This window comes from Ochotona princeps, chromosome X, assembly GCF_030435755.1.
Source record: "Ochotona princeps isolate mOchPri1 chromosome X, mOchPri1.hap1, whole genome shotgun sequence".
Taxonomy (NCBI): Eukaryota; Metazoa; Chordata; class Mammalia; order Lagomorpha; family Ochotonidae; genus Ochotona; species Ochotona princeps.
Window position 1 is genome coordinate 73,406,756 of NC_080865.1, and position 27,173 is coordinate 73,433,928.

Below are 27,173 nucleotides of genomic sequence, written 5' to 3' on the forward strand. Positions count from 1 at the left end.
TTGAAAGCAAAGTTAATGATGGGCACAGTGGCTCAATAGGCTATTCTTCTGCCTGCAGTGCTGGCATTCCATATGGGCACCAGTTCATGTCCCAACTGCTTTACTTCTGATCCAGCTCCCTGCTTATGGACTGGAAAGCAGTAGAGGATGGCTCAAGTCCTGGGGACCTGCTGCAAACATGTGGGAGACCTGGGAGAAGCTCCTGGTTCTTGGCTTCAGATGGGCTCTGTGCTGCCTGTTGCGGTCATTTGGGGAGTGAACCAGCAGATGGAAGATGTCTGCCTGTAATTCTGCCTTTCAAATAAGTATAAATAAATAATTTTAAAAAAGGAAATAAGAGTTGAACGAATGAAGGAAGAAAAAAAAGTCTTTCTCATTCTAATAAAACTTTCTTTCAACCCCACCCAACCCTGTCTTCTTCCTTTTAACCTTTTTTATTTTAAAGATTTATTTTCTGTTTATTGGAAAGTCAGATATACAGAGAAGAGGAGAGACAGAGAGGAAGATCTTCCGTCTGCTGATTCACTCCCCAAGTGGGTGTAACAGCTGGAGCTGAGCTAATCCGAAGCCAGGAGCCAGGAGCTTCTTTCCAGCCTCCCACATGGGTACAGGATCCCAAGGCCTGGGGCTGTCCTCAGCTGCTTTCCCAGGCCACAAGCAGGGAGTTAGATGGGAAGTGGGGCCACCAGGACATGCACTGGCTCCCCTATATGAGATACCAGTGCGTGCAAGGCGAGGACTTCAGCCATGAGGCTACTGTGCTGGACCCTATAGATACAATTCTAAGAATATGATATTTCATTCCTCCCTTCTTTCCCTCTCACCCTGTCTGTGCCCAGCCTCCTTTTAACCCTTTTAAAAGAATAGTCAAAACTACATTCCTTAATCCTCAGTTCTTTTGGTCTGACAATTTTTGCCTTATCCATATAACCGCGTGTATTAGTATGCATGTGATCTATACCCTTAAGCTAATTTTTGAGCTAATATTTATTTTCTGTTAAATCTTAGACTGTCTGTTAAATAATTGCTTTGATTTTCTGTTTATCAATTTTAGGAATCTTTAACACATAACTGTTCAAAATGAAAATGTTTAGTGCCTGAAGTCACTTGCTAAGCAGCATGGAAGCTTGGGAGGCACTCAGGGCCGCTCCTGATGCTCTGTCTTCCCGCTTCTTTCCTTCCAACATTGCTGTCACACCCCTCTCTTCAGCCCTGCAGACTTTTTCTCTGAACTGGCGGTTGTAAAGCTTACCAGCAATGTGCACCTGATTCCATGTGAGTCCATCTCTCAGCCTCCATCCTCCCAATGGCCAAGGTGTTGATTCCTGCAGAGCCCCGTCCTCAGTTCTCCTCTCACTTTAACACTCTGCCATGGGCTCATGTAATTTTCTATTCCAACTGAGTTCTGTTCAGTGATGGCCACTGCATCACTGTCTACAGCACAGACTTCTGAGATTCACCTTCATTTAGGTTACTCATCTCTTTCTGCATGTCCTGAGCACACTTCAGTCCCAACCTGTCTTTACTGAACAGCCTCATTTCCCCCATCAACATTACTGCTTTTCCTGTGCATATGCCAAGTGACCCTACCCACTCACCCCAGCTAGAATCTTGGAATCATCTCTGCCCCTGGCGTCCCATCCATCCACTCCTCTAGCCTGTATTTTCAAGTGCCTTTTTTCCTGCCTGGCTTGTATTGGCCTCTGGGGGGCACTGATGAGCTGAAATAAAAGTAAGCACTGCTCTGAAGGAAAGGAATGTGACTGGATGTTTCTTACATCCAAGCAAGCTGACCCAATCCCAGGGATGGGGAGAGTGCTTAGAGGAAGTGACATTTGAATAGAGAGCCAAAAGCTAAGTAGGAGATTTTAAGGCAAGTGTTGGATAGGGCAGGTGTTGAACCATCATGGACAGTCAAAATGGTATGTGTAATAGTAGCATGTCAAGGGCAGGCTGAAAAGTTCAGGCAGGGCTTGTCAAGGGGTTAGTCTTGATTCTGACAGCCGTAGAAAGCAGTGGAAATTTTAAGAAGGAACATGGTTCTAACTTATTCTACTGAGTCTTTTCTTATAAAGTTCGTTTATAAATTTTAGTAAAAAAACCCAAAGTATCAAAAACCTTGTTGTGAAAAATGTTCTGTTCTTCTCCTTTCTTGCAAACATCCTTGTGGGTAACTATACCACTTTCATTTTTTTTTCGCATAGTCTCTTAGAGTTTTTTTTTTTTTTTTGTCCCACGTATAAATACAGGTTAAACTAGTTTTACTCATTTTTTTCCTCATGGTGTTGTTTTTGTTACTGTTTTATCTAGCAATATTTCTTCGAAAATTTTCCATGTAAACCCATAGGAATCTTGCTTCCTTTTCATGGTAGCATAATATTCTACAGTGCTAGTGATAGAATATAGCACAATGAATATGACAAAACTGTGTATAAGACAGCTACATTCCCGATTCCGTTTCAAGCTTTTCACATGTCTTCTCATTTTATCCTTATGACAGCTCAGTTAGGTAGATATTCTTGGTATGTGCCTTTTAGAGGTGAGGAAACTGATGTTCAGATAATATGTGGCAGATCCAGGATCTGAACCCAAGAAAATGACTTTGGGGTTCTTACCTTTAATCAGAATATAAGGTGGTAACACAGTATCATAATTTACTTATTCAGTATCCCTTTGGTGGACATGTGGCTTGCTTCACATCTTTTGCAAATGCACCTAACCCTGCACCTGATGACCTTGAACCAATGCCATTTACCTGTGTGCAAGTTCATCTGTGAGATAAGTCCTCTGAGTTGGAAATGGTGAACAAAAACTCATGCATTCATAATTTTGATGGATATTTTCCTTTTTTTTTTTAGAAAAGATTTATTTATTTTTATCGGAAAGTCAGATATACAGAGAGGAGGGGAGACAGAGAGGAAGAGCTTCCATCTGCTGATTCACTCCCCAAGTGGCCACAATAGCTGGAGCTGAGCCAATCTGAAACCAGGAGCCAGGAGCTTCTTCTGGGTCTCCCATGTGGGTGTAAGGTCCCAAGGGTTTGGGCCGTCCTGTACTGCTTTCCCAGGCCACAGTCAGGGAGCTGGATGGGAAGCAGGGCCGCTCGGACATGAACTGGCTCCCATATTGGATCCCGGTGCTTTCAAGGCGAGGACTTTAGCCACTAGGTTCTTGTGCTGAGCGCTGATGGACATTTTCAAGTCTATGACACTTAAGTGCCCACTAACAGTATATGAGAAGGTTTTTTTTTCCATACGCATCACCCAAAAGTAGACTTTTGTGCATGTGGTGGATTTAGAAAGTGATTTACTGCTTCAGTTTTCATTTGAATTTCTCTTACTTTGAGAGAAACTGAAAATCTTTTTTTTTTTTAAACTTAAGGGGAACAAATCGCAAGTCATTCATATATAATGTTTTAAGGCTTCTTCATATAGAAATATTAGGAATTAACCCTCTATGATTCAAACTGCAGTTATTTCCCAGAGCTTTCTTGTGCTTCACCTTTGCCCCTGATTCCTCTCTGTGGAACTTATCTATCTGGTATGACTTCTGCATGCTGTGTCATGATTTGAAAGTCTTTTCTGACTCTGGGGCTTTTCTTAAAAAAAAAAATATGTAGTAGTTGTTGAATTTCCATGGGGGGTATGGTCTAAAACGTCCACTTGCTCTATGAAGCCATGAGTAGGTCAGAATCCATTTACACTATTTTTTTTCCAAGACATGCATACTTGTGATGAAGTTTAACTTCTCAGGCAGAGTAAGGGATAATCACAGTACCTGGTTTTGAAATGGAACCGTAACAGCAACGTACATAATAGAAGCTATGTGTGTGAGGTCTTTCTCAGACTATCTCGTTGCACTGTTCTCACCCTCCCTATGATGTGGGAGGATTTAATGCCTGTGTAAGAAGGTGAAGGAAGATAAATGATGGAGGCACTAGGAGGCAGCATGACTCTTCTTGCCATGAAAAGATTCCTTGAGCACAACATTGTAATACTGTGACAGTTAATTTGATCATTGGGATCTCTGCTGGGTAGCTGGTGAATGGGTAGCATAATGTATACAGCATGGATATCCATGACAAAGGAATGATTCACATCTTGGACGATTCACATCTTGGAATGATTCACATCTTTATCCCACTACTCAGAATGGTATGCAATTTAGAACTTACGAATTGTATGCTTTCAGAATTTTTCACTTGATATTTTTGGATCACAGTTGATGTCAGGTAACTCAAACCACAGATGAGAAGGAAGGGGCTCAGGTACCCCATAATTTCATTCCACTACATTTGTAGTTGTTTTTCATTTTGTAAACATTTGGATGTTTTGTTTTTAAAGATTATTTTGTTGGAAAGACAGTTACAGAGAAAAGGAGAGACAGAGAGAGATCTCCCATCTGCTTGTTCACTTCCCAAATGGCCACAACAGCCAGAGCTGGGCCTGTCCAAAGCTAGGCGCCAGGAGTTTCTTTACGGATCTCCCACATGGGTACAGGGATCCAAGGACTTGAGCCATCTGCTGCTGCTTTCCCAGGTGCACTGGAAGGCAGCTGGATGGAAAAGTGGAGCAGCCAGGATTCCAGCCAACACCCATATGGGATGCTGGTGCCATAGGTGACCTCACATGGATCTGTTCATTGACTAGTCCAGCATGATGAGATCTGTACATGAAAAAGCTCATGCTAACGCTGTGTGGCAAAATCACCGAGTCTTCCTGCTGTCACCTCCTTGATGTCTCTGAGGCCCACCCTCTCCCTCCTGAATCCAGGGTTGCTGCTTGGGGCCAAGCCTTGCCTGTCGGCACTTTCCTCTGTGATGACAGTTGGCTCGCTGGGGTCTCCCTGCTTCTAACCTGCCTCTTTTGCTACCCATAGCTTCTAAAGCTGCTTTTGTCATTCTGATAGGATCATAGCACATCCCTGTGTAGAGACCCCCAGGGGATCCTCTTGTACCCAGCATACAGAAAAGAATGCATGGTCTGCCTTGAACTGCTTCTCCATTTCTTGTACACCACACGCTGGTGCAAACCCTTCGGCCTCCTTGTGCCTGCCTTACCAACTACATATCTCTAGCCCTTTAAAAAGGCTGTGACTTCTTGCAAGACATGTCTGTCTCCAGCTCTGGGCCCAGAACATTTGTTTCCCCAAGTCGCGCTTCTCTCAGAAGTCCTCTGAATCTCTTCCCGAATCCCCTTTTGTTGTCCTTCTCCACTGCAGCATAGGTGTCTGCTTACCTGTTGGTCTCTCTGAGGATGGGAACTTGCCTTTTGCCCTCAGTAACAAGGGCACCAGAATGAGTGAAAGGCCTCCTGCTCAGGCCTGTGTGCCCGTGCTGCACACTGCTCCTGCCCTCTGCTAGGGCATACAAGCTGGGCATTAAGCCACTGTTTTTGGTGCACGATCTTGATCTCATGTAATCCTCACAATGTCCGTGAGACTTACTGGAGCCCATCTCCTGAGGCTCATGACCTTGGATGAGGAGAAAAAAAAATCTTACTTCTTCATTTGCAGTAACACCGACTGCAACATAATACTGACTTCATTTATAAATATAGACAGGCTGCAGTTGTATTAGCAGCAGGCAGCATGTTATCATTAATGTACATCACAGATGTTTTCCTCTCATATTACACCTGCTGCACAGTTCTCAACAAATCATTTGCATTCATGAGGACCTCAACATTCAAAAATGGATTTGATTTGGACAGGTGTTTTGATAAGCCTATTTCATGGCTCGGTTTTTGGTAATCCTTTGTATTTTTGTTTTGTAAATTTAAAGGCTATTTTTTAAAAGGCAGTTGTCAAACTTCCCCAAACTGCCTAAAGGGGCCACAGCACCACAAGGGTAAGAATGAAGATAGGTGCTTGCAGCTTGGGCAGGGGGTTGAGAGTGGCGGGGCGGCTTCCCCATCACACAGTGCTGCTTCTCCTTGGAATTGCTGGATTCGGACACTATGGGTTCAAGTCTTGGTTGTGCTGCTTGCTTGCCAGTTCTAGCATTTGGGCTAGTGCCTTGTCTTCTAGGCGTTTGTTGTTGCACTTGTGAAATGTTCACACTTCTAACCTCATGGCATGTTGTGAGGATTCAGTGAGCTCCTTCACAGGTGCTTAAGAAAGTTTACGGAAATGGGAACTAGATGGTCAGTTTCTTTTGGTGTAAAACATTTTGAAATCCATGCATAAGGTTTTTTTGTGAGATGTATTCCCGTGACAACTTATAAGCCTGGATTTCAAAATGTTTTTTACTCTGAGAAATGTGAATATCTATCTGTTTCTTTCTTTCTTTCTTTCTATCTATCTATCTATCTATCTATCTATCTATTTATCTATCTATCTTTACATTTTTTTTTTGCAGTCTACTTATTTATTTGAGAAACAGAGAGAAACAAGAGACAGGGAAGAAGAGCTCCCATCCATGGGCTTAATTTTCTGAATGCCTGCAGTTGCTTTGACCAGACCAAGCTGAAGCTCTGGAATGGGAGCTGGGAACTGAATCCAGGTCTCCCACGAGGGTGACAGGAACCCAGTGACTTGAGCCATCACCGCATCTTGCAAGGGTCTGTGTTAGCAGGAAGGCAGAGTCAGAGAGCCAGGGCACGGCATCAGACCCTTAACTGTGATACAGGTACAGATATCTTGAGCAGTAGGCTAAACGCACCTGCTCTCTAACTTGATCCTTTAATCTCATTTAATTCATAAGTGATTCGAAGGACCCTTGTATATGTAAAGTATGTAGAATAGTACCTGACACAGAATGCATACAATGCATTCGTTTTTCTAATTATTATTATTATTACTAACCACAGTTCTAGCTTATCTCATTCATTACCCTTCTGTCTTCTGAGTAGACTGTGGTCTCTAAAGGTCAGAAGGGAGCTTTGCTCCATTTGGAAGCCACCAAACCTCGCACACACTGAGTACATGCTTGTCAACACATGCTCCCTCCTTGGAGATACACATTTTCCTTGGGGCTCTGGGACACCCCCTCTCTCCTGGCTCTCCCTCGTAACTGGATTTCTCCTTGGGCTTGCTGGCTTTGCCTGCTGCACAGATCCTTGTCAGTACAGTTCACCTGGACTCTGGAAGCACCACAACCACATGTCTGTAGGCCAACTCTTGCCACCTACACCCCTGCTTCCAACTTATTCTACTTCTTCCTGTATTTCCTTCCTTGGTTAGCACTTGGTTCCGTTCTTCATCCATTGCCAAAGCTAAAAATAAAGGCAGGTGTCCTGTATAACATGCACGGCTTCACTACCTCTCCTGATGAGTTCAGAGGTTCTCATGATTCAGATTCAACAAATCACTGGTACATTTGCCCCTTTCTCTCCATCCCCAGCACCCCATTCAGATTCGAGCTCTCAGCCTCTTCGTACGCAGAATACATTGTGTCCCCTTACATCCCTGCCCCCTGGTTTCCTCATACCTCCTCCCCAGCCTGTTCCCCACACAGTCTCCAAAACGATCTTTTAGAAGAAAGAGCAGATCCGATCAGATTTGGCTCCAATGTTTAAAAACGACTTGTCCAGGACATATATCAAACTCTTATGACTTCACAGCCTGATCCATGTTATTTGTTTGCTCCTATTTGCCATCAGTTACACTCTAACCCTCTTAGGTCACCCTCTGAACGAATGATAAGATTATCCATAGCCTCTGTCGATGTTCAGATGTTCAGGCACAGACTAGCTCTCTGTCTGGCACTTGCCAATGATGTCCTCCTGCGCATGTTATCTCCAGGATAGTGCTTCCTCCCTGGAGGTGTCTCTGACTTCCCTCAGCATTCTAAGGCACTTTTTCTCTTAATATGTTTGTCTTCTGATACTTTTTATGTGCCTTGATTATTTCTGGATCTAATATTTATCTGATGCTTGCCACCAGATGGCAGCAATCACAAGTTTTTTTTTTCAAAAATGAAGCTATACAATTATGATTGAATCTTTGCTTTCTAGCATAAGTAATTAGCAACAATAATTATTGATTGAATTCATAATCATTATCATAATTAAGATGCTAATGGAGTGAAGTTGATGAAGCCTCCCAGGGTTTTGACAAGAGTGTCTGGGTAGGTATGAAAGGATAGAGCATATTTCAGGGAGTGTCTTGGTATAGTCTGACTGCTGTAAGAAAGATACTATGAGCTGGGTGGCTTAAACACAGTTGAAATTTACTTCTCACAGTGCTGGATGGTGGAAAGTTCAACGTCAAGATGGCAGCAAATGTGATGTGTGATGAGGGCCTGGCTTGCAGGTGGTTTCTCTGGTTGCACCCTCACATGTGGAAGGGCTAGACCATTCCTTCAGGTCTGTTTTATAAGAGCACTAACTCCATTTATGAGGGTGCCACCTTGTGACCTAATCACCCTAAGGGCCTACCCCGTAATGCCATCACATTGAAGATTAGGTTGCAATAGAAGAATTTTGGCAGCATTCACATCACAGCAGGGAGGCAGGTGGTTTTCTAGGCTATCCCCAGGGAGCTGTTCTGGAGGATAGACTGTTGGGGGGTTGTTTGGGTTTAGAGGCTGGCTTTATCATCACTGAAGTAGAAGCAGTGAATATAATCATTGGAGTGAGTGAGAGATCCTGGGTATCTACGTAGATGGGGAAGAAACAGAGAAAACTTTGGGGAACAGCAACCTGCAAATAGTAGAGCAAGGGGAAGAGTGAGGAGATGGTGGGAATGATCAGAGCAACAGGAGTGGCTGGCTGTTCTGTAAACTTCCACTTACATAGTAGTAACCAAGCCTCCCTGGATCTGAGAGGGACGATAAAATCAGGCCTCTGGCGAATGTGAAGATGGGAAGGAAGGGGAAATTCAGGATGTTGAGGAAGGAGGAGTTTAGGGCCTGATAGAGTCAGAATAACAGGTGTTTCCCCTGCCCTTTTTCCATCTTCCCCTTTATCTTCCTTTCCTGTCCTCTCTGCCACATGCCTGGGCATGTGCAGATGCTGAGATGAAGCCAAAAGTATGGACTGGATGAAGTATAAGGTCATGAGAAGAAAAGGGATTTGGTCAGTAGTGGTAAGGGGAATAAGTGCTGTGGGGAGTGGAAGCAGATTGTTGTGTCGGCACCCTTTCAGCGTTATCCAGTAGAATTCTGTTCCTTGATGGGAACAGTCCAATATGGTGGTTAAGAGCTGCATGTGGCTACTGGGACTGAAAAAGCAATTTTCCAATTTTACTTAAGCCTAGTGATTTTGAACTGAGATGTAAACAGCCGCATGTGGATAGTAGGAACTGGCATCAAGGGCCCCTCCTGAACCAGGAACCCAGGCGTTTTTCTGGCTCTGATCTAAAAGGTTACGCCATTTGGTATTCCACAGCCTGAGTGGAGGAGCAGAATGTCCGGCTTGAGGGGCCCATCCAGTGCTGCAGTTTTGTAGGCAGGATCAATATTGTGGATATTGAAAGTGAGGGACTTTTGGAGTTCAGGCCAGGGTCTTTCTAATCATGTGACAAACCATCCTGCTTTCATGCTCTCGACCAAGGGTGGCTCAGCAAAGAATAACAACAGAATGGGAAGCAGAACAACACTTTATTATTAGCAGAGCAGGCCCATAGTACCTCCTCTACAGGGCCTGCCAGCTGGGCCAGATCCCACGGCTTTATCTCAACACCTGTGTGACAGTCCTGCTGCAGACCTGGAGAAATGTAAGGTGGCCAGATGTGGTGGGTGGACCCCAGCTTATTTCCCAATGTCCCATGGGCACTGGGAAAACTAAAATAGAGAGAAGAGGGAACAGGTCCAGTTGCCAAAGGACCATGTTCAGTGGCCAAGTGCAGATGAACAGTGTACGCTCCCCGTCCTGAAACTACACAACCTGTTTTTCAAATATTGATTCTGTTTCTTAATAGCTATGTGACTTTGGCCAATTTCCTTAACTTCTTTGTGCTCACATTTCCTCACATATAGAAATAAGAACGGCGATACTTTCTCAGGATTGCAATTATCAAGTTTAAATAAGTTTGAAAACTTATTTAAAACATTTAAAAACATAAGTTTAAGATTAGCGCAAGTTAGTTAATGTATATAAAGTGCTTATGCTAGTTCCTGTTAGGTAGTTGGTGCTATATTTGTTGTTTCCCTTTGCTTGTGTGCTTTCTGCTTGCCAATGGACCATGACATTGACTACTAACCTAATAAAATGTGGTCTGGGCAGTTTCTTAGTTTCTTACCCTTAGCAAACTTGTCCTTGGGTATGAGGTCATGAGGGGGAATTGAGGGTACTAGTTCAAGGCCATGGTATAGAAGGAATGAAGTTCAAGCTGGTATGAAAGGGAGACTAGGAGAGTGCTAGGGAACAAGGAGGAATTCCAGGTGGGAGGTGAAGGGCATGAAGGGATGAGAGGTCCAGCGTGGGGGGCTCCCCCCTCTGGGCAGGCGCATGTGCTGTAGGCATGAGGATATGAAAGTTGAAACTGTGGGAGGCTCTAGTCACGTGACCCAGGTGGAACACTTTAGAGTGACAAACAAGGCGGATTGTGGTCAACGAGGTGGAGCAGAGCTGCGGAGATGTGGAGGTCTAAGAGGCTGCAAGGTAAGGGTGTTGGAAGAGGCACCCAAATTGCTGTTGAATTCTTCCTTGAATGAATTCCAGAATGAGTGAAATACAGACCTGCATCTAAGATGATGCTGCCAAAGAGGAGTAGCTGAGTCCTGAAAGAAGGAGAAAGGAGCCGTATCAGAAGTAGTCATGGAAGTAGTCATGGAAGACCGGAGGAGCCTTCAGTTCCCCTTCCCCAGCAGAGCTTGTGGGAAGACAAGGGGGTTGGGGCACCAGCAGTGGACTCAGAATGGGGCCAGGGCTCCTTGAAGTGAGCAGGTGGAAGGAGCGTGCTAAGACAGCAATTGCAGAAGGGTCTGGTGATGGCAAGAAGGCTTTCCCAGCTTCTAGTGATGGGAAGCTTGGCTAGAAGCCAGTGCTGCAGACACCTGTCCAGCCTTGGAGCTGGCAGGGCTCTGTCTGCAGGGCTGCGGGCGCAACTCTGGAGCTGCCCTCCCAGAACTCCTCTTTCTTCATCCTCACCATGTTTTGGTAATTTTTAAATATTTATTTCTTTTCATTGGAAAGGCAGATTTACAGAAGAGGAGTGAAAGAGAAAGAATTTCTATCCGTCGGTTTACTCCCCAAATGCCTACAGTGGTAGGAGCTGAGCCAATCCAAAACCAGGAGCCAGGAGCCAGGAGCCAGGAGCCTCTTCCAGGTCTCTTGCATGGGTGCAGGTTCCCTAGGACTTGGGTCATCCTCCACTCATTTCCACAAGCAGGGAGCTGGATGGGAAGTGCAGCAGCCAGCACACAAATCGATACCCATATGGGATGCTGACACTTCAGGTGGAAGATTAGCCAGTTGAGCCTTAGTGCTGACCCCAAGGCAGAGATGCCTAATAGGATTCAAGGAGCCCATTAATTTGAATAGGGGTGGTGGTGAAATTATATCTTTCTAAGCATGCATATATATAATTCTAAAGGCAGAATGATGAAGGTGAGGGAGAGGATAGATGAATCTTCTGTCTACTGGTTCACTTCCCAAATGCCCATCATAGTTAGGTCTGGGTCAGCATAAGGTCCAGACCTAGAAACTCCATCCAGGTCTCCCACATGGGTGGTAGGGGCCCAAGTAATTGGGCATAATCTGCTGCCTACCAACCTGCATTAACATGGAGCTAAATCAGAAGAAAGTAGCTGGGACTCAAACCCAGACACTGTCATGGAAGGCTGTCCACCCAAACCGTGGCTTTCCCTGCTGTGCCACAATAGCTGCCCCTGGAATTGTGTCTTTATTCTCACTAACCTCTAGCAATAGTGCACCACCACATGAATTCAGGCAACAGGTGCTGGCACTTTTAGCCGCCTCTGCTTCTGTTGTCAGTGGCAGTCACAGGTGGCCGCCTATCACTTTCAGGAGCTACCACCATTTCAGAATACCTGTTCCGCTCAGCTCTGCATTCAAATGAGGATAGTTACAGGACTAGATGACATTAAAAGTCTGCATAAGGAAACATACAATTAATATATCACAGAAGTGTTTAAATATGTTGGTAACTGTTTTTAGAAACATTGGCATTCTTCGTAATCCATGGCATTTCACTTTGTACAGTTCAAACCAACAGAGAAGTGCTCTGCCATCTCCCTAGGCTGCCAGAGGCCTGCTCTCCTCAAGGCTCAGGGAAATTCCCTTTGGTTTCACTAGAGGGAGCACTTGCTTAAGAATTGGTCAGCGGGGGCCCTCTCAGGCTTGCTCCCCAGGTGTCCACTGGATATCCACATACAGATATTGTGTGCAGGCTGTGGGGTAGATGAACCTGGAGTTCAAGGCCAGGTTTTAATCTAAGATACAAATTTTGGTGTTATCAGCATTTTGATCACATGAAAGCCATGTATTGGTAGAAAACAAGTCGTTTAAGGAAAGCAGATAAATTCTGGGTTCTGTAATCTGATCTGCATCATTTAGTAGTCAGGGCTGTGAGAAGGAATCAGTGGAAGAGACGAGAGATGCAAGCACCGAGGCAGAAAGAGACTGAGAGATTTGGTGGTCTAGAAGCCACATGAAGAGTGTTAAAAGGTAGCTATGCTCACCACTATACCACCAACAGCTTATGAAGAGTGTTTGAAGAAGAAACGCATATGTAGGAGGAGGCCTGAGAATTAAACCATTGGGCTTAGCAGTGGCAAAACCATTTGTAACCTAGATGGGAGCTGTTTTGCTAAAAGGGTGGAAGCCTGATTAGAGCAGATTCAAGAGAAAACAGGAGAGAGGCATTCTAAGGAAATGAATACAAACTAGTGCTGTTCAATTACATGTGAGCCTTGTAGGTAATTTCAAATCTTCCAGAATCATACTAAAGATAGATATGGGGCAATCACCCATTGACGGCATACAGCAGCCATTGGCGGCCCCTACATTCCATAGGTGCTGGTTTATGTCCTGGTTGCTCCAGTTCTGATGCAGCTCCCTGCTTGTGGCCTGGGAAAGCAATGGAGGATGGCCCAAGAACTTGGGCTCTTGAACCTAAATGGGATACCAAGAAGAAGCTCCTGGCTCCTGGCTGTGGACCAGCCCAACTCTGGTCATTATGGCCATTTGGGGAGTGAGCCAGTGGATGAAAAATCTCTCTCACTCTCTTTGTAAATATACCTTTCAAATAAAGAAATTTAAAAAGATGTGAGAAACTGGTGAAATTCTTTCTTCAAAAGATATGTATTTACTTATTTATTTACTTATTGGAAAGGCATATATACAGAGAGAAAAAGAGACAGAAAGATCTTCCATCTCCTCCCCTGGTTCACTCTCCAAGAGCCCACAATGGCTGGAACTGAGTCGATCCAAAGCCAGGAGTCAGGAGTTTCTTCTAGGTCTCCCACACAGATGCAGAGGTCCCTAGGCTTTGGGCCATCCTTCACTGGTTTCCCAGGCCACAAGCAGGAATTGGATGGGAAGTGGAGCAGCTGGGACATGAACCACTGCCCATATGAGATCCTAACACGTGCAAGGTGAGGATTTAGCCACAGAGCCATCACACTGGGCTCTGAAATTAATCCTAATAATGTGTTTAGTATGGTATATCTAAAATATTATTCCAAATATAATGAATGAAAATTATTACCAGGTATTTTTCTGGATTTCCTGTGAAATTCAGAATGTATGTCGTACCAACAAGCACATCCTAATTCATACTAGCCATATATTTTCTTTTTTTCTTAATTTAATTTTTTTTATTAATTATTATGCATTATGTTACAGTTTCATAGGCTCTGGGAATCCCCTCACCCCTCCCCACGCCCCTCCCCCCTGGTGGATTCCTCCACCTTGGTGCAGTATTACAGTTCAAATTCAATCAAGATTCTTTCCTTGCAAACATATACCAAACATAGAGTCCAGCTACTTATTGTCCAGATGGGTTGAACAGTTTCTTGGGGAGACCATTTCTGGTCCAAAGTTAGAGCTGGTAGAATATCATCCCAGTCAATTAAGAGTCCCAATATAACATTAACAGCAATTTGTAACATTATGGAATTGACATGGTTTTGCGTAACCAGTATGTTAAAAAAAAACAAAAAACAAGTTCTTAACCACAACCTATGATTTGCTCATTGACATTTCAATTTTAGTTTGTATACAGGACCGGCTGCTATATACCTTAAAATGGCTATAAGGTACCATTCAGCTGTCTCGTGTCTATTTCATTTTAGTATTTAGCCATTTGTTGTGTTGAAGTATAATTTTACTGATCTTGGCAGATTTTAGGATAATCTAGACTGGCTTGTAACTCTAACAAGACATTTGTCAACAATTAAGGTGCAGAACATTTTTTTTGGGGGGGGGGTGCAGGAAAGTCCCCAACACCATGGTGAAGAGTGACTAATCTTCGTGTCCCACCCAGCGAGGCATGAGCAAATCCATGCCAGCTCTTTCCTGTCAGATTTCAAGCTCTACTTTTTGTTGTTTGTCTATTTATTTTAGGTTTTTTTAGTTTGTGTGATTGTTTGTTTGCTATGAGGGGTAGCCATATATTTTCAATGCTGAACTGTCACATTATTAGCTACCATATTGGACAGTGAAGCCACTTCTTTCAGTCTTACTCTGAAAGGGAGCAGAGGGACAAGATAATAGCTTGAGGGGGAAATGGGGATAATTTATTTTTTAGACTAAGAGCTGTTATAGTACATTTAGTTTCTTTGCTAATGGGAATAATCAAGTGGAGAGGAGGAAATTATTCAGGTAGGAGGAAGAGGACAAATTGGAGTGATAACATGGTTCACGACCCAAGGTCCCAGGGCCACAGCGACCCAGGGAAGTTCACCTGTGGTCACAGAGGTAACGATGGAGCAAATTGGCTCCCTACTTATGCAGATAGGGGTTAAATGGGATCCTGGGAGCTTGCTTAACTTTTTGTCTGATTTCTTTAGCCCAGTGAAGTGAGCAGCAAGGTCATTACCTAAGAGTGAGGGTGGGATAGAAGTATTAGAAATTTGAGAAGAAATGAGAAGATGCTGAATTGTGGCCCAGGAGAATGAGAGACCGAATGGATTGGAGAAGCACAGTGTGATTGACTGACAATATGAACAATGCCCTTGAGGTTCATGGTTATGAATTTGAAGTGAGAACAGTCAGTATACTTCTACAGTCACATTCAGTTGTGTAGAGACAAGCAAGAAGGGGCATCTGATTGGGGTTTATCTAGGGCTCAGTCTTTTCCCAGATGAGTATGATAATGAGAGTAACAATGGAGTTGAAGGTCTATACAAGATCACATAATGGGCCATGGAACTTAAGGATGGAAGAGTGAGCCATGCAAGACAGCAAAAAGGCAACAGGACCAGTGGATTGCAAGTTCTAGTAAGGGATATGTAACATTGTGGTTCCTGTTAGAAAGAGTGAGCTGCGGGCTCGGCGGCATGGCCTAGCGGCTAAAGTCCTCACCTTGAACATGCCGGGATCCCATATGGGCACCGGTTCTAATCCTGGCAGCTCCACTTCCCATCCAGCTCCCTGCTTGTGGCCTGGAAAGCAGTCGAGGATGGCCCAAAGCCTTGGGAGCCTGCACCTGCGTGGGAGACCTGGAAGAAGTTCCTGGATCCTGGCTTAGGATCGGCATAGCATCAACCTGGCTGTTGCACTCACTTGGGGAGTTAATCATTGGACAAAAGAGCTTCCTCTCTGTCTCTCCTCCTCTCTGTATATCTGACTTTGCAATAAAAATAAATAAATATTTTTTTAAAAAAGAAAGTGAGCTGGAAAGGTTTTTTGTTTTTCTTCATTTAGAAAGTATTTATTAATATAGAGAATATTGCCCTACTTCCTATTGCCCCTACTCCCCTGCTTTCCCCAACCACTATCCTTTCCTCCACTCTATCAGTTTTAGCTGAAGTATAATTTTAATCCACTCTATATTTACAGGTTTAATTCACCACAGGTTATAATGTTTTTTTAAAAATATTTATTTTTATTGCAAAGTCAGATATACAGAGAAGAGGAGAGACAGAGAGGAAGATCTTCCATCCGATGATTCTCTCCCCAAGTGACCGCAGCAGCCCTTGCTGCACTGACTCAAAGCCAGGAGCCAGGAACTTCCTCCAAGTCTCCCACGCGGGTGCAGGGTCCAAGGCGTTAGGCCAACCTTGACTGATTTTCCAGGCCACAGGCAGGGAGCTGGATGGGAAGTGGAGCTGCCAGGATTAGAACTGGCACCCATATGGGATCCTGGTACAGTCAAGGCAGGGACTTTTGCTGCTATGCCACTGCACCAGGCCCTAGGTTATAATGTTGAACAAGTCAAAAGTAGGAAGACCACAGTTCCATAACAGTATAAGCAAGGGCTGTACATTGGCAGTTTTATCTCCAAATGACCATTTCATTGCTATAGTTTTATTTTTTTTGTATTCTTAACTGCCACATCTAAAAAATATGGCATTTGTCTTTTTAGGACTGACATATTGGACTAAGCATGATGGTTTCCAGTTCCATCCATTTAGTTGCAAAAGAAAATATTTCATTTTCTATGACTGAGTAATATTCCATAGTGTGTGTGTGTGTGTGTGTGTGTGTGTGTGTGAGAGAGAGAGAGAGAGAGAGAGAGAGAGAGAGAGAGAGAGAGAAAGAGAGAAAGAGATTTTCTTTATCCATCAGTGGATGAGCATCTGGGTTGATTACATATTTTAGCTGTTGTGAATTGAACTGCCATAAGCCTGGGGACACAATAGAAGTTGAAAGAAGGAATACTTGACTTTGCAGTCAGAGACTGCAGTAATCATAATGATAAGGTCACAGGTGGGACCGAGAAAGGAAGTGGCGGAGGTGCAGTAGAATACAAGATGATTGAGGAGAGGAAACCAAGGAAATGAGAGACAAGAGTCTTGAAAATTTCCTGTTAGATATGTGTTGAAATTGTCAAGAGATGTGACAGGGATAGCTTTGGAAGGTGTTAATTACTCTTTCAAGCAATGTAGGAATATCTTCTAGAATTGAGGGCTGGGACTCGTGTCCATAGAGAACTTTGAAAGGGAAGGGCGACAGGAGGTGCGTGTGGTAGTTGTGTGGTTTTATGCAGAAGGCAGGGCCGAGCAATGAGAAGAAGGAAGCTAGCCCCTCTGCTTCCATGGGTCAAAGGAGGAAAGTCAGTTGCTACTTTAGAGATACTGATGAAGGAGTCATGGACGAACACAATTGAGAATCGGGGAAATTTGGCTGGTAATTTCTCTGTGATTTTACATATCCAGAACCCTTTTCCTGAAAATGTTTTTTCCTTACCTTACTCCTGATAAAGTTTGTCTTTTATCATCCAGTTCTTGTATTGCTGTTTTTCCTGAAATTGCTACAGGAAAAAATGACTAGTGACCTACATGTTGCCAAATCTAGTGCTAGTTTTTGTCTTTCTTGAATCCTTCTAAAGAGGTAGGATTCCATATGGAATTCTCTATGATGATGGCAATATTTTATCGCCATGTTGTCCATTATAGTTACTACTAAGTACATGTGGCTTTTAAGCACTTGAAAGGTGGCTGATGTGACGTAGAAACCAAACTTTGAATTTATTTTAATTTAATTTTTAAAGACTTATTTTTATTTGATAGGCAGAGTTATGAAGAGAAGAGAAACAGAGAGAGAAGAGACTGGTTCACTTTCCAGGTGGCTGCAAAGGCTGGAGCTGGTGCAGCCTGAAGCCAGGAACTAGGAAATTAATCTGGGTCTCCTGCATGTATAGGAGCCTATAGGAGCCCAAGGTCTTGAACTGTCCTCTGCTGCCTGCTCAGACCATCAGCAGGGAACTGGATTGGAAGTGGAGCAGCCAGGACTCAAACACCAGTGTCCATATTGGATGCTAGTGTTGCAGGTGGAGGACTAGCTTGTTATGTCATGGCACCGGCTCCTACTTTAATTTCATTTTAATCCATTCAAATATAAATTGCCACATGTGCCTTGTGGCTGTTTTATTTACTGGTCAGTGCAAGCAATAAAACATCCAACACTATGGATGGTATCCTTCTTGAGACTCAATATCTTCTCTTGGCTTCCAGAACACCTCTGGCCTAATTCTGTGGCCATTTGCTGTTTTGTTTACTGTTAACTGCTTCGTTTCGTCTTTCATTTTGTCTTCTGGTGGATCCACATGTGTCCTTCAGCCACTTAGCTGCTGTTGTTTTCTTGATTTATCCTTTAAGCACCTTTGATCTACTCCTCCTCATTGATTTCTTCCGTTCCCCAAGCCCCTCCTGAGCTCTAGATGTTGCACATCCACAGTCCACTGGAGGACACAGCTAGGGCATTCAGTCCCTGGTTCAACTCCTCTCTGCCCCTAGGTTAACTCCTCTTGGCTGCTGAGGTCAGAGACCTGGAAGTCACCCTGGAGGGTTCCTTCATACCTTAGACATATTGCCAGCTCATCTCTATCACCCCAGCAGAGTGCGACCCTGTCTTTAGTCCTATCCCTCTCCAGGCTACTGCTGCCTGAGCAGTCTACTCCTTGACACATAAATCAAACATTTTCACCCCCTAGTGGACACCGTTCAGTAACTCCTCGCTGTATGGAGGATGAAGGCCAAATCCTGGCATGGCAAACAAGGCTCTTCAGGACAGAACTTTACTTGCCTGCCCACCTGGCTTCGTCTCCCAGCACGTATGTCTTCTCTGAAAGTTCTGCATTGTTCCAGTGGCACAGAATTGCCTGTAGTAAACATTCAGAGCATGAAGTTTCAGGACTGTGATGGCCCTTGCTCCCCTCAAGCCTAACCCTACTCCTTGTTCTTCAAAGCTCACCAACTGCTGTCTTCCACAGCAGTTCTCCATCAGTACCCCAGTTTCTTCCTTTACCTATTTTAGAAGATACCATCTCAACAATTCGCCTGGTAAACTGCCCAGTATCTGGCCCCCATTATGGATTCAGTAGTTGTTGAATGAATGCGCAGGTTGAATAAGTGAATGAAAAGAAATAATGAGGAAGAAGATTCCTGTGACTTTGTAAGATGCCAGCTTGCCCAGTCTCATGTCCTTAGTGTAAACCCTTCCCAGGTGGGATTATAGGATGAGAGAAAGCACTCTTGGGAGACCTCTGGAGATGTGTTTCTACTGTGGGTGGTGCAGTTGACATATTTTCCTGTACTTATAAAGATTTCTTCTGACAGAAATTGATTTTAGAAAAAGCTATTATCTTGATTTCCCCCTGCCTTGAAAGATGACGTGCTTCTATGCTCCCAGGATAGAAGATGCTAGAGAAAATGTCATTTTTTTCTTAAAGCATAAAGAAAGTTTTATGTGTTTAATTTTTCTGAATGTGGTTAATTTTTACTTTAGAAGAAAACTGGTTTTTCAGTGGGATTAACCCAAGGGCCACATCCAGGTATATAGAAAAGAGAATGATGTGGGTTTGCAAATAATTTGCATATATGTATGTAGATTGAGCCATCTATTCTTGGAATGTGGTTCCTTTTTAATCTTCACTGCGCAAAGTAATTGAATATTTGATCATCTTTGCAATGAAAAGAACCAACAACAGTGAAAAGGAAATGGAAACCATGAATCCCCCCTCATAAAGTGCAGATGACTTCTGTATACTAGATTCCCTCTAGCAAACTTTTCTACGATTTGAGGTGGTTGTGGTCACCACGATAAGCAGGTGCTATGTACCTGCCAGGCCAGCTGCTATAGACTCTTGCAGCTCTTGCTCTGCTCACAAGCCCTGAGATGAAGACATTCCTTATAGTACATAGAAAAATGGGGTTGGAAGGGTAACATGGTTTGTTCATTGTTACTCCCACAAGTAATGGCTGAGCCAGGACTTCAGTCCAAGATTGCCTTACCCTCAAGACCTTTATCTCTTTAAGATTTTTTTTGAAAGGTAGATTTTACAGGGAGAGAAGGAGAGAGACAGAGAGAGAGGTCTTCCATTCACTGGTTCTTTCACCAGATAGCTGCAGTGGCTGAAACTGAGCCAATCTGAAGCTAGGAGCCAGGAGCTTCTTCTTATTCTTCTACATGGGTGTAGAGTCCTAGGGGTATGAGCCATTCTCCAATGCTTTTCCTGGCCCTGAAGCAAGCCGGGACTAGAACTGGCATCCACATGGGATGCTGGTGCCATACGCCAAAGATTAGCTTGGTATACTGCCATGCTGGCCCCAAGGCCTTTGTTTTAAACTACCAAGTTATATGTCCTGTGCATTTGATATGCAGTCTTTTATACTTAACAGTATTAGCTATGGATTTACTTTTATACACAGGGACATAGTTTGGCTGCCACTTGAATAATTGGTCTGCTGCACAATATCAAAGTGCCACATAACTTATCTCCCCGTTTGGTTGGTTGCTAGTTTCCCAATACTGTAGATAGTATACATGTAGATATCTTAGTGCAAATAAGGTGTTTTTTTTTTTTTTAAGGTGTTTGATGGTGGTTCTCAAAGTAGTATCGCAGAGCCAAAGGTTACATTTTATGGTTCTTCAGGAAGCCTCTGTCATTTGTTAGCATGCAGTGGTTATTTTCTGAGTCCTACTGTGTACCAGTTGCTGGAGAAGAGGTGATTCAGAAATGATCCCTAACTCAGAGAACCCACAGCCTGGTGTGGGCCAGATAACCACAAAATTAATGAGTCAGGGGCTCATTTGTGCACTAAAGTGGGAGCTTGAACGAGGGGTATGAGGAACACTAGAAGCATTTCAGTGCTCCTTCCCACCCCCTCCCCCCCGTGGCATGGGGCAGCATGGGGCCAGGGGTGGAGGGCAGTGTAGGGGAAGGAGTATGGAGTAGGTGTGGCTGCCCAGTGGTTGGACACTAGTCCTAGCTGATTGTTCAGCTGCCTCCTGGCTGAAGACATCCCCCATTCCCTCTCGTTGATACACGCACACACATACACACACATTCTCCCCCTCCCTCTAGTTCTTTTGTTGGAGGCAGCACCTGGCTGGCACATGGAGCCTCCTGCTGCTCCCCAGCTGCCAGTAGGGGAGCCCAGATAGGAGGGATACTGGGGGCACATGACTGGGGATTCTCTCTGAATGATATGTGGGGCAGGCTTGGGACCTGTGGTTCTCCCAGGTTTGTTCTTCCTCCATGAACCTCCAGCAGCCATGGCCACAACAGGGCTCCTGGTTCACCCTCACTCACAGGCAAGCAAGTGCACATACTCTGTCAAGCTCGGTGCCTCTGTACCTGCCAGGTATCCCTCTAGAGGCTAGCAGTGCAGAAAGGAGCTTGATGTGGATGTGGGCCTTGAGACTGTGCGAATTGGGGAGTTGGGGATGGAGTCAAGCAGCCCCAGGTGCATGGAGCAGGGAGTCTCCCCATGGGGTCAGTGTTTCCCTGGTACTTTACCACTGCCACTCAGCAGCGCTGGTGGTCTTCCAATCTCAGTTTCCTCATCTCTATTGGATGCATGAGATCTATAGCTTCAAGGAGCCCCTAATTTGTAAGTAGTATGGGGCTGCTTTTTCATAGAGTAAGCCCAAGAAGACCCCAGCTTTAGTTACTCCATCTCCCACCCCCCACCACATTCCAGCCCCTCCTTACATGGTATTCCTTGGTATTCAACCTCCAACTTTCTTCTTTCCTCAGTCGACATACAATGTTGTGACTGCTTACCACCAGGAGTTGATGCTACCTGCATCTGGATGTTTGGTTCCATCCTTTTCACAGAATCTATAACTAATAATAAAAATTACCAGCATTTGTTAAGTCCTAGGATACAGTGGCAGAATTATGCCATATCTTATGTACTTAAAAAACTTGTGAAATTAGGCAGTGCTGTCCTATCATATAAATAAGTATAACTGAGTTCAAGGGACATTGAGACTTACTTAAGGTCCCAGAGTAGATACACGATTTATGCTAGGTTTAAAAAATCTGAATCTCGGGGCTCGTATTGTGGCATAACAGGTTAAACTGACACCTGCAACTCTGGGATCCCATATATGCACTGGTTTGTGATCCAGCTCTTCACTTCTGACTCAGCCTCCTGCTAATAGCCTGGGAAAGGCAGTAGAAAATGGCCCATATTTTGGTCCCCTGAAACTCATGTGGGATACCCAGATGAGCTACTGGCTCCTGGCTTTAGCCTGGCTAAGTACTGGCTGCTGTGGTCATCTGGGAGGAGTGAACCAGTAGATGGAATATGTCTCTCTGTCTCTCATGCTCTCTATTTGTAACTCTGACATTCAAAATAAATAAATATTTTAAAATATCTGTACTAGTCTTGCTCCAATGCCAGGAGCCAGGGACTTGAGCCATCTTCCACAGCTTTCCCAGGCATCAATAGGGAACTGGATTGGAAGTGGAATAGCCAAGGCTCAAATCATCACCTATATTGGATGCCAGCACCACTAGAGGAGGCCTAGCTTACCATGACATGTTGGCCCTCCCGCTTCTTTCTTCCAAACATTCAGTCCTCTACTATGTTGTTTACTATGTCTCCATTTTCTTCCAGTCCCAATGCCATTACCCTCAGAGGCTGTCATCTTCTCTGCTCAGGTCCCTGCAGCCGGCTCCTTGCCAGTCGTTTTGCCTTGCATCTCTCTGCTGTAGCCTGCTCCACCCCACCCTTGACACTGGCTGGGCTGATGCTTTGCAAGCACATGTGTGGTCACATCACTTTCCTACTTTCTGTGGCCCTACAGCAGAGCTCAGAACTGGCCACCCAGGCGCTGAATTCCATCCAAAAGACATGTTTGCTTGACCTTTCGGGTGTGCTTAGAACATTTTGAGTTAGTTGCCAACATTAAAAATCATGAAATTGTACATAAAGGTTCTTCTTTCTGGCTTTTCTCTCCACACTGAAAACTGGGCACCCCTGAGCTGACATCCCTGCAGGGCAGTTACTTGGATGGGGCTGAGGTGTGCTTTTCCTCTTTTGGAGGGGCATGGACTTTTCCAGTTTTCCATTCTCCAGTATTCCCTCCAGCCTTGTAGACCCCACTCCTGTCACTGCTTCTCATGACTTGAGGCATCGAAGCTTCTGATCCTGCTGGGTGGCATGAAGCCCGAAGCCTGCAGCATGTTTCTTTAGGCTCTACAGTGCCTGGCCTGGAGCAAACCAGCCATGGCAACCTCTGTGTCTTAGCCTGCTCACTGTCTATCAGTCTTTGCCCGCCTCTGTGCACGTGGCTGCTGAAATTCATTGATCCCTCTTGAAGTCATATTTGTTCTTCAGAACTCCACACGCATGCTCAGTGTACCAAGAAGCCCACCTTGCCCACCACCATTCTCCCCGGAGGTTGGTCCTGCCATCACTAGCAGCACAGATCTCCATCATTCCATTGATCATAGTGTAACTATGAGTCTGAGATTTCAGCAGGTTGGGCTTCCTTTTATTGTTTAAAACAAAAAGTTAATGCTTAATACTTGTGCTTTTTTGTGGGGGTAGCTTGCAGTTTTTCAACATGTGCATACAATGTAAATCAGACAGTTAACATTCTCCTTACCTTCTTAGTGTTTGGAATCTCACAGCTCCTCTCTTCAGTTCTTTATACACCACAGGGTGGCCATTGTTGGGATCTGTGGTTATTCCTCTGTGCTGTAGAGCGATTAGAAAGTTTCCTTCTAGCCAACTGTGTTTTGGTTCCCATTATCCAACCTCCCTCTGTGGAAGTCACTGTTATTCTAATTTCAGATTGGCTTTTTTAAAGTCCACATCTGAGCAGGAACATGTGGTGCTTGTCTTTTTAATATCTGGCTTGTTACACTTAACACAATGACCATCTATGTTCCATATATGTTCCTGAAAATGTCAGGATTTCATTTTTAGTAATATTTCAGAGTGTGTGTGAGTGTATCTTAGTTACCAACCAATTGATGAATATCTAGGTTTATTGTCTGTCTTAGCTGTTGTGAACAGTGGTACAGTGAACATGGAATGCAGGTAGCTTTTTGATATGCTAATATTACTTCTTTTGGACATATACCCGAAAGGGGAATGAATAGTTGGGTCCTATGATAGACCTATTTTTAGCTTTTTTGGAGCAGCTTTCACAGTGTTTCTCATATTGAATATACTAACTTCTGTCCCCTCCAGCAGTGTGTGAAGGGGTTCCCCTTCCTCCACAGCCTCATCAGCATTCTTTTTTTTTTTTTTTTTTTTTGACTTTTTGATAACAGCTCCTCTATCTGGAATGAGGTATTTCCTTGTGGTTTTGAGGTTTTGAAATGCATTTCCCTCTTGACTGTTGAGCATTTAGATGATGATACTGAGCATTCAGACTTTTAAAAAAAATATGTTTGAAAGAAGTTGAAAGAGGTCAAGAGAGAGGTCTTCCTCATAATGATTTCCTCTCCAAATGTTCACAGGCAAGGCTGGGCCAGGTCAAAGCCAAAAGTCAAGAAACTCCATTCAGGTGTCTCACGTGGGAGGCAGGGTCCCAAGTAATTGAATCATCATCTACTGCCTCCCTGTGTGCACATCAGCAGGAGCCTGGATTGGAAGCAGCGGTGGCACATGATCCCAGGCACTCTGACCTGGAATGTGAGCATTCCAAGCTGTGGCTTAGCATTTTACACAACGCCCACCTTCTCAGCATTTCTTCGTATACCTTTGGACTATCAGTGTTTCTTCTTCTTCATGAAATGCCTATTCAGGTGCCTGTCTTTATTTTCTCATCCTTAAGGCTTTGCTCAAAGCTTGGAATATACTAGCTACCTAATAACCGCTGTGTCGGTGGATGAATCAGTTAAAGACTGACTTGGAATAATACCACTCTACAATGTGCTGTCACTTCTAGTTACTTAAAGCGGGGGTGGCTACCTTGCCCCTGTTCTATAAGATCGAGAATACCTCTCAACCTACTGGGATGCCAGCACCAGTACTGGGAAACTACATCATTTCTTATGCTTCAAGGAAGAGTTTGCCAATAGCTGGGAAATATCATTGGGTATGGCACATTTTTCAATTATTTGAATAATTATAATGATAATGACAGCATGTAATGTCCCATTGGGCAGTTATTTTTGCGCCAGACCCTGAATTAAGAGCCCTTGATACATTGCTTCATTTACTCTTCCCAACTGTAAGTTGAAGTAATACTGTTATCCCCATTTTCCAGGCAAATAACCTAAATTCAGGAAGTTCAAATGACTTTTTCCACATCAGCCACATGCTAACATCAACATTGGAACCCAAACAAATCTGCCTGACTTCAGTTTACATTCTCAACCAGCACACCGTACTTCCTAAATGTGGAACAGAAGGCCATAAAATTACGTATCCAGCAGCATTCAACTATTAAACAAACAAACAAACAAAAAGAAAGCAAATGACATCCAGAAACATAGAGAAAATGAGCAAGCAGACACACTCCTGTGTTGGCTGTGGTCGCATTCCCGTGGCATGGTGCTAGGAAACTATTTCTTCTTTTTCTATTTATTAGACCTTTATAAATTTCCTTTAAGGAGCACATACTATTTTTTTTTACTATGAACAGAGAATTCCTGTGCTTGTCATACAATGCCAGCATTGAGTGATGGGACAGAGGCCAAGAAGGGGTTGGCTATCTCTTGAGGAGCTGTGGTTGATCGATGCGAAGGGGACACTTCAGCAGGCAGCAGTGGTGACCTCAGCATCTGCACCCTTGAGGGGCATTTGGAAAGGAAGTCACCGTGGCTGCTGTCTCACCATTTCCCCTCTTCCTCCAGGTGCTTACACCCCAGAGCCCCTCAGCAGTTTCCGGTGGGCTCTTCTTTCAACTGGCCTCATGTTCTTTTATCACTTCAGCATCTTGCAGATCCTCGGCTTGGTAAGTTTGGTTGCATCCCCTTCTAGCCCCTTTGTTTGGAGTTCTCCATAAATCTTGATAATCCTGGTTGGCGCTGGTGTATCGTTTTGTTTTGAAGATACAAGATGCTAAAGGCCAGGACGTCAGATTGTTGTGTCTGGGTTTGCTGATTTATGGTCCATAGTCTCGGCCTCTCCAAAGAGTTTTCGGAATGCTTCAGTAATGGCTGTTTCTTTCATCCCCGCGGAGGCCAGGACACTCTTCACTCATGGCCACTGGGGTCAGCAGCTGGCAAGTGGAATGCTGTGGACTCCACAGGGAGGCAGTACCCTCACCCAGGGCTGTCAGCAGGTCCTGCCCTGAATTGTGTTCTCAGCTGAAGTGTGTGCTTTGGGGGAGCCCCATGGCATTTGCAGGTATTCAGCACTGCCTGGAGTGTGGAGAGTGGTTGGACACTGTAGCTGAGATGTCCAGAGCCCAGGATTGCTGAGTGCCAGGGTGTTTATTGGTGACACAGTGAGTAGGCAGAGAGCTCAAGGCTAAGAGGTCAGGAGTGCCAAGTTCAAGTCCTAGTTCTGCCACTACTTTCTCAAAGGCAGACTTCACCTCTCTATGACGTGGTGTACAGCCCCAACCTCCCTGTGAGGTGCTGAGGACTTGTCTTTTATGTGAAAGTCTTGACATTTGGCAGGCAGGTGCCGTGGCCATTCTAGGGCCAGGTCCTAGTGGCATGTCTAGTGTATAGGCGGCATTAATGGAGCCTTGTGTGACCTGGAGTGACTTGGACTGTGGGCCTGATGTGCCCTGGGCCTCTCTGGAAGCAAGCATGTTCTCTTCCGCACCCTGGTGTGTGGCTTTGCCGGGGAGAATCTCAGCTCCTTGCCAATTGTGTGAATGCTTCCCATGCTTACAGAAGGACGTGCACATCCTTCCTGGCCTGGCACTGTTCCTCGCTGGGCTTGAGGACCCCAGAGGCATTGGTGTGTTCACATCATCATACATACCATGCTCTGGCCACGCCTCCTACAAAGCAGGCCACGCTCACCACCTCCTCGCCATAGCTCCCCATGACATCCATCATTCATGAGTCCATTCAAGGGCCACCTCCCTCCTGAAATCTTCTCTGAGGACTCAGCCTCCACTCTGTGTACTCTCCTCAGACCTCCTCGTGGTAATGGGAAAACTCAGCATCGTCTGCTTCAAGGTCAGATGTAGCAAATGGATCATGATCACATGATTGATTCATTGATTGGCAGTTGCGTGGAGGCAGGGACCATAGTGTTGACGACCTTTTTATCCCATCACATTGCTCTGAGGTTGACACTCAGAAGTGGCAATGGACTCTCAACGCAATCGGAAGGCAAGACTCCGAGCCAAACCAAATCTCCTTTTTGCCAGATGGTCCTCCTCCATCACCTCTAGGGACAGAAACCCTTTATGAGCAAGTGGGGATTGGTCAATCCCTGCTTGTCTAGT

At 44.6% G+C, this 27,173-nt stretch overlaps 1 protein-coding gene across 4 annotated transcripts in view; it reads left to right on the plus strand.

Annotated features, from left to right (window-relative positions):
• TMEM164 (transmembrane protein 164) overlaps positions 1 to 27,173 on the plus strand; it is a 163,477-nt gene that overhangs the window by 135,136 nt on the left and 1,168 nt on the right. For all 4 annotated transcript variants that reach the window (XM_058659113.1, XM_058659115.1, XM_004590184.4 and 1 more), the window contains one exon: positions 25,618 to 25,718. In XM_058659113.1, the coding sequence (XP_058515096.1) occupies positions 25,618 to 25,718 (101 nt within the window). The remainder of the gene's footprint in view (positions 1 to 25,617; positions 25,719 to 27,173) is intronic.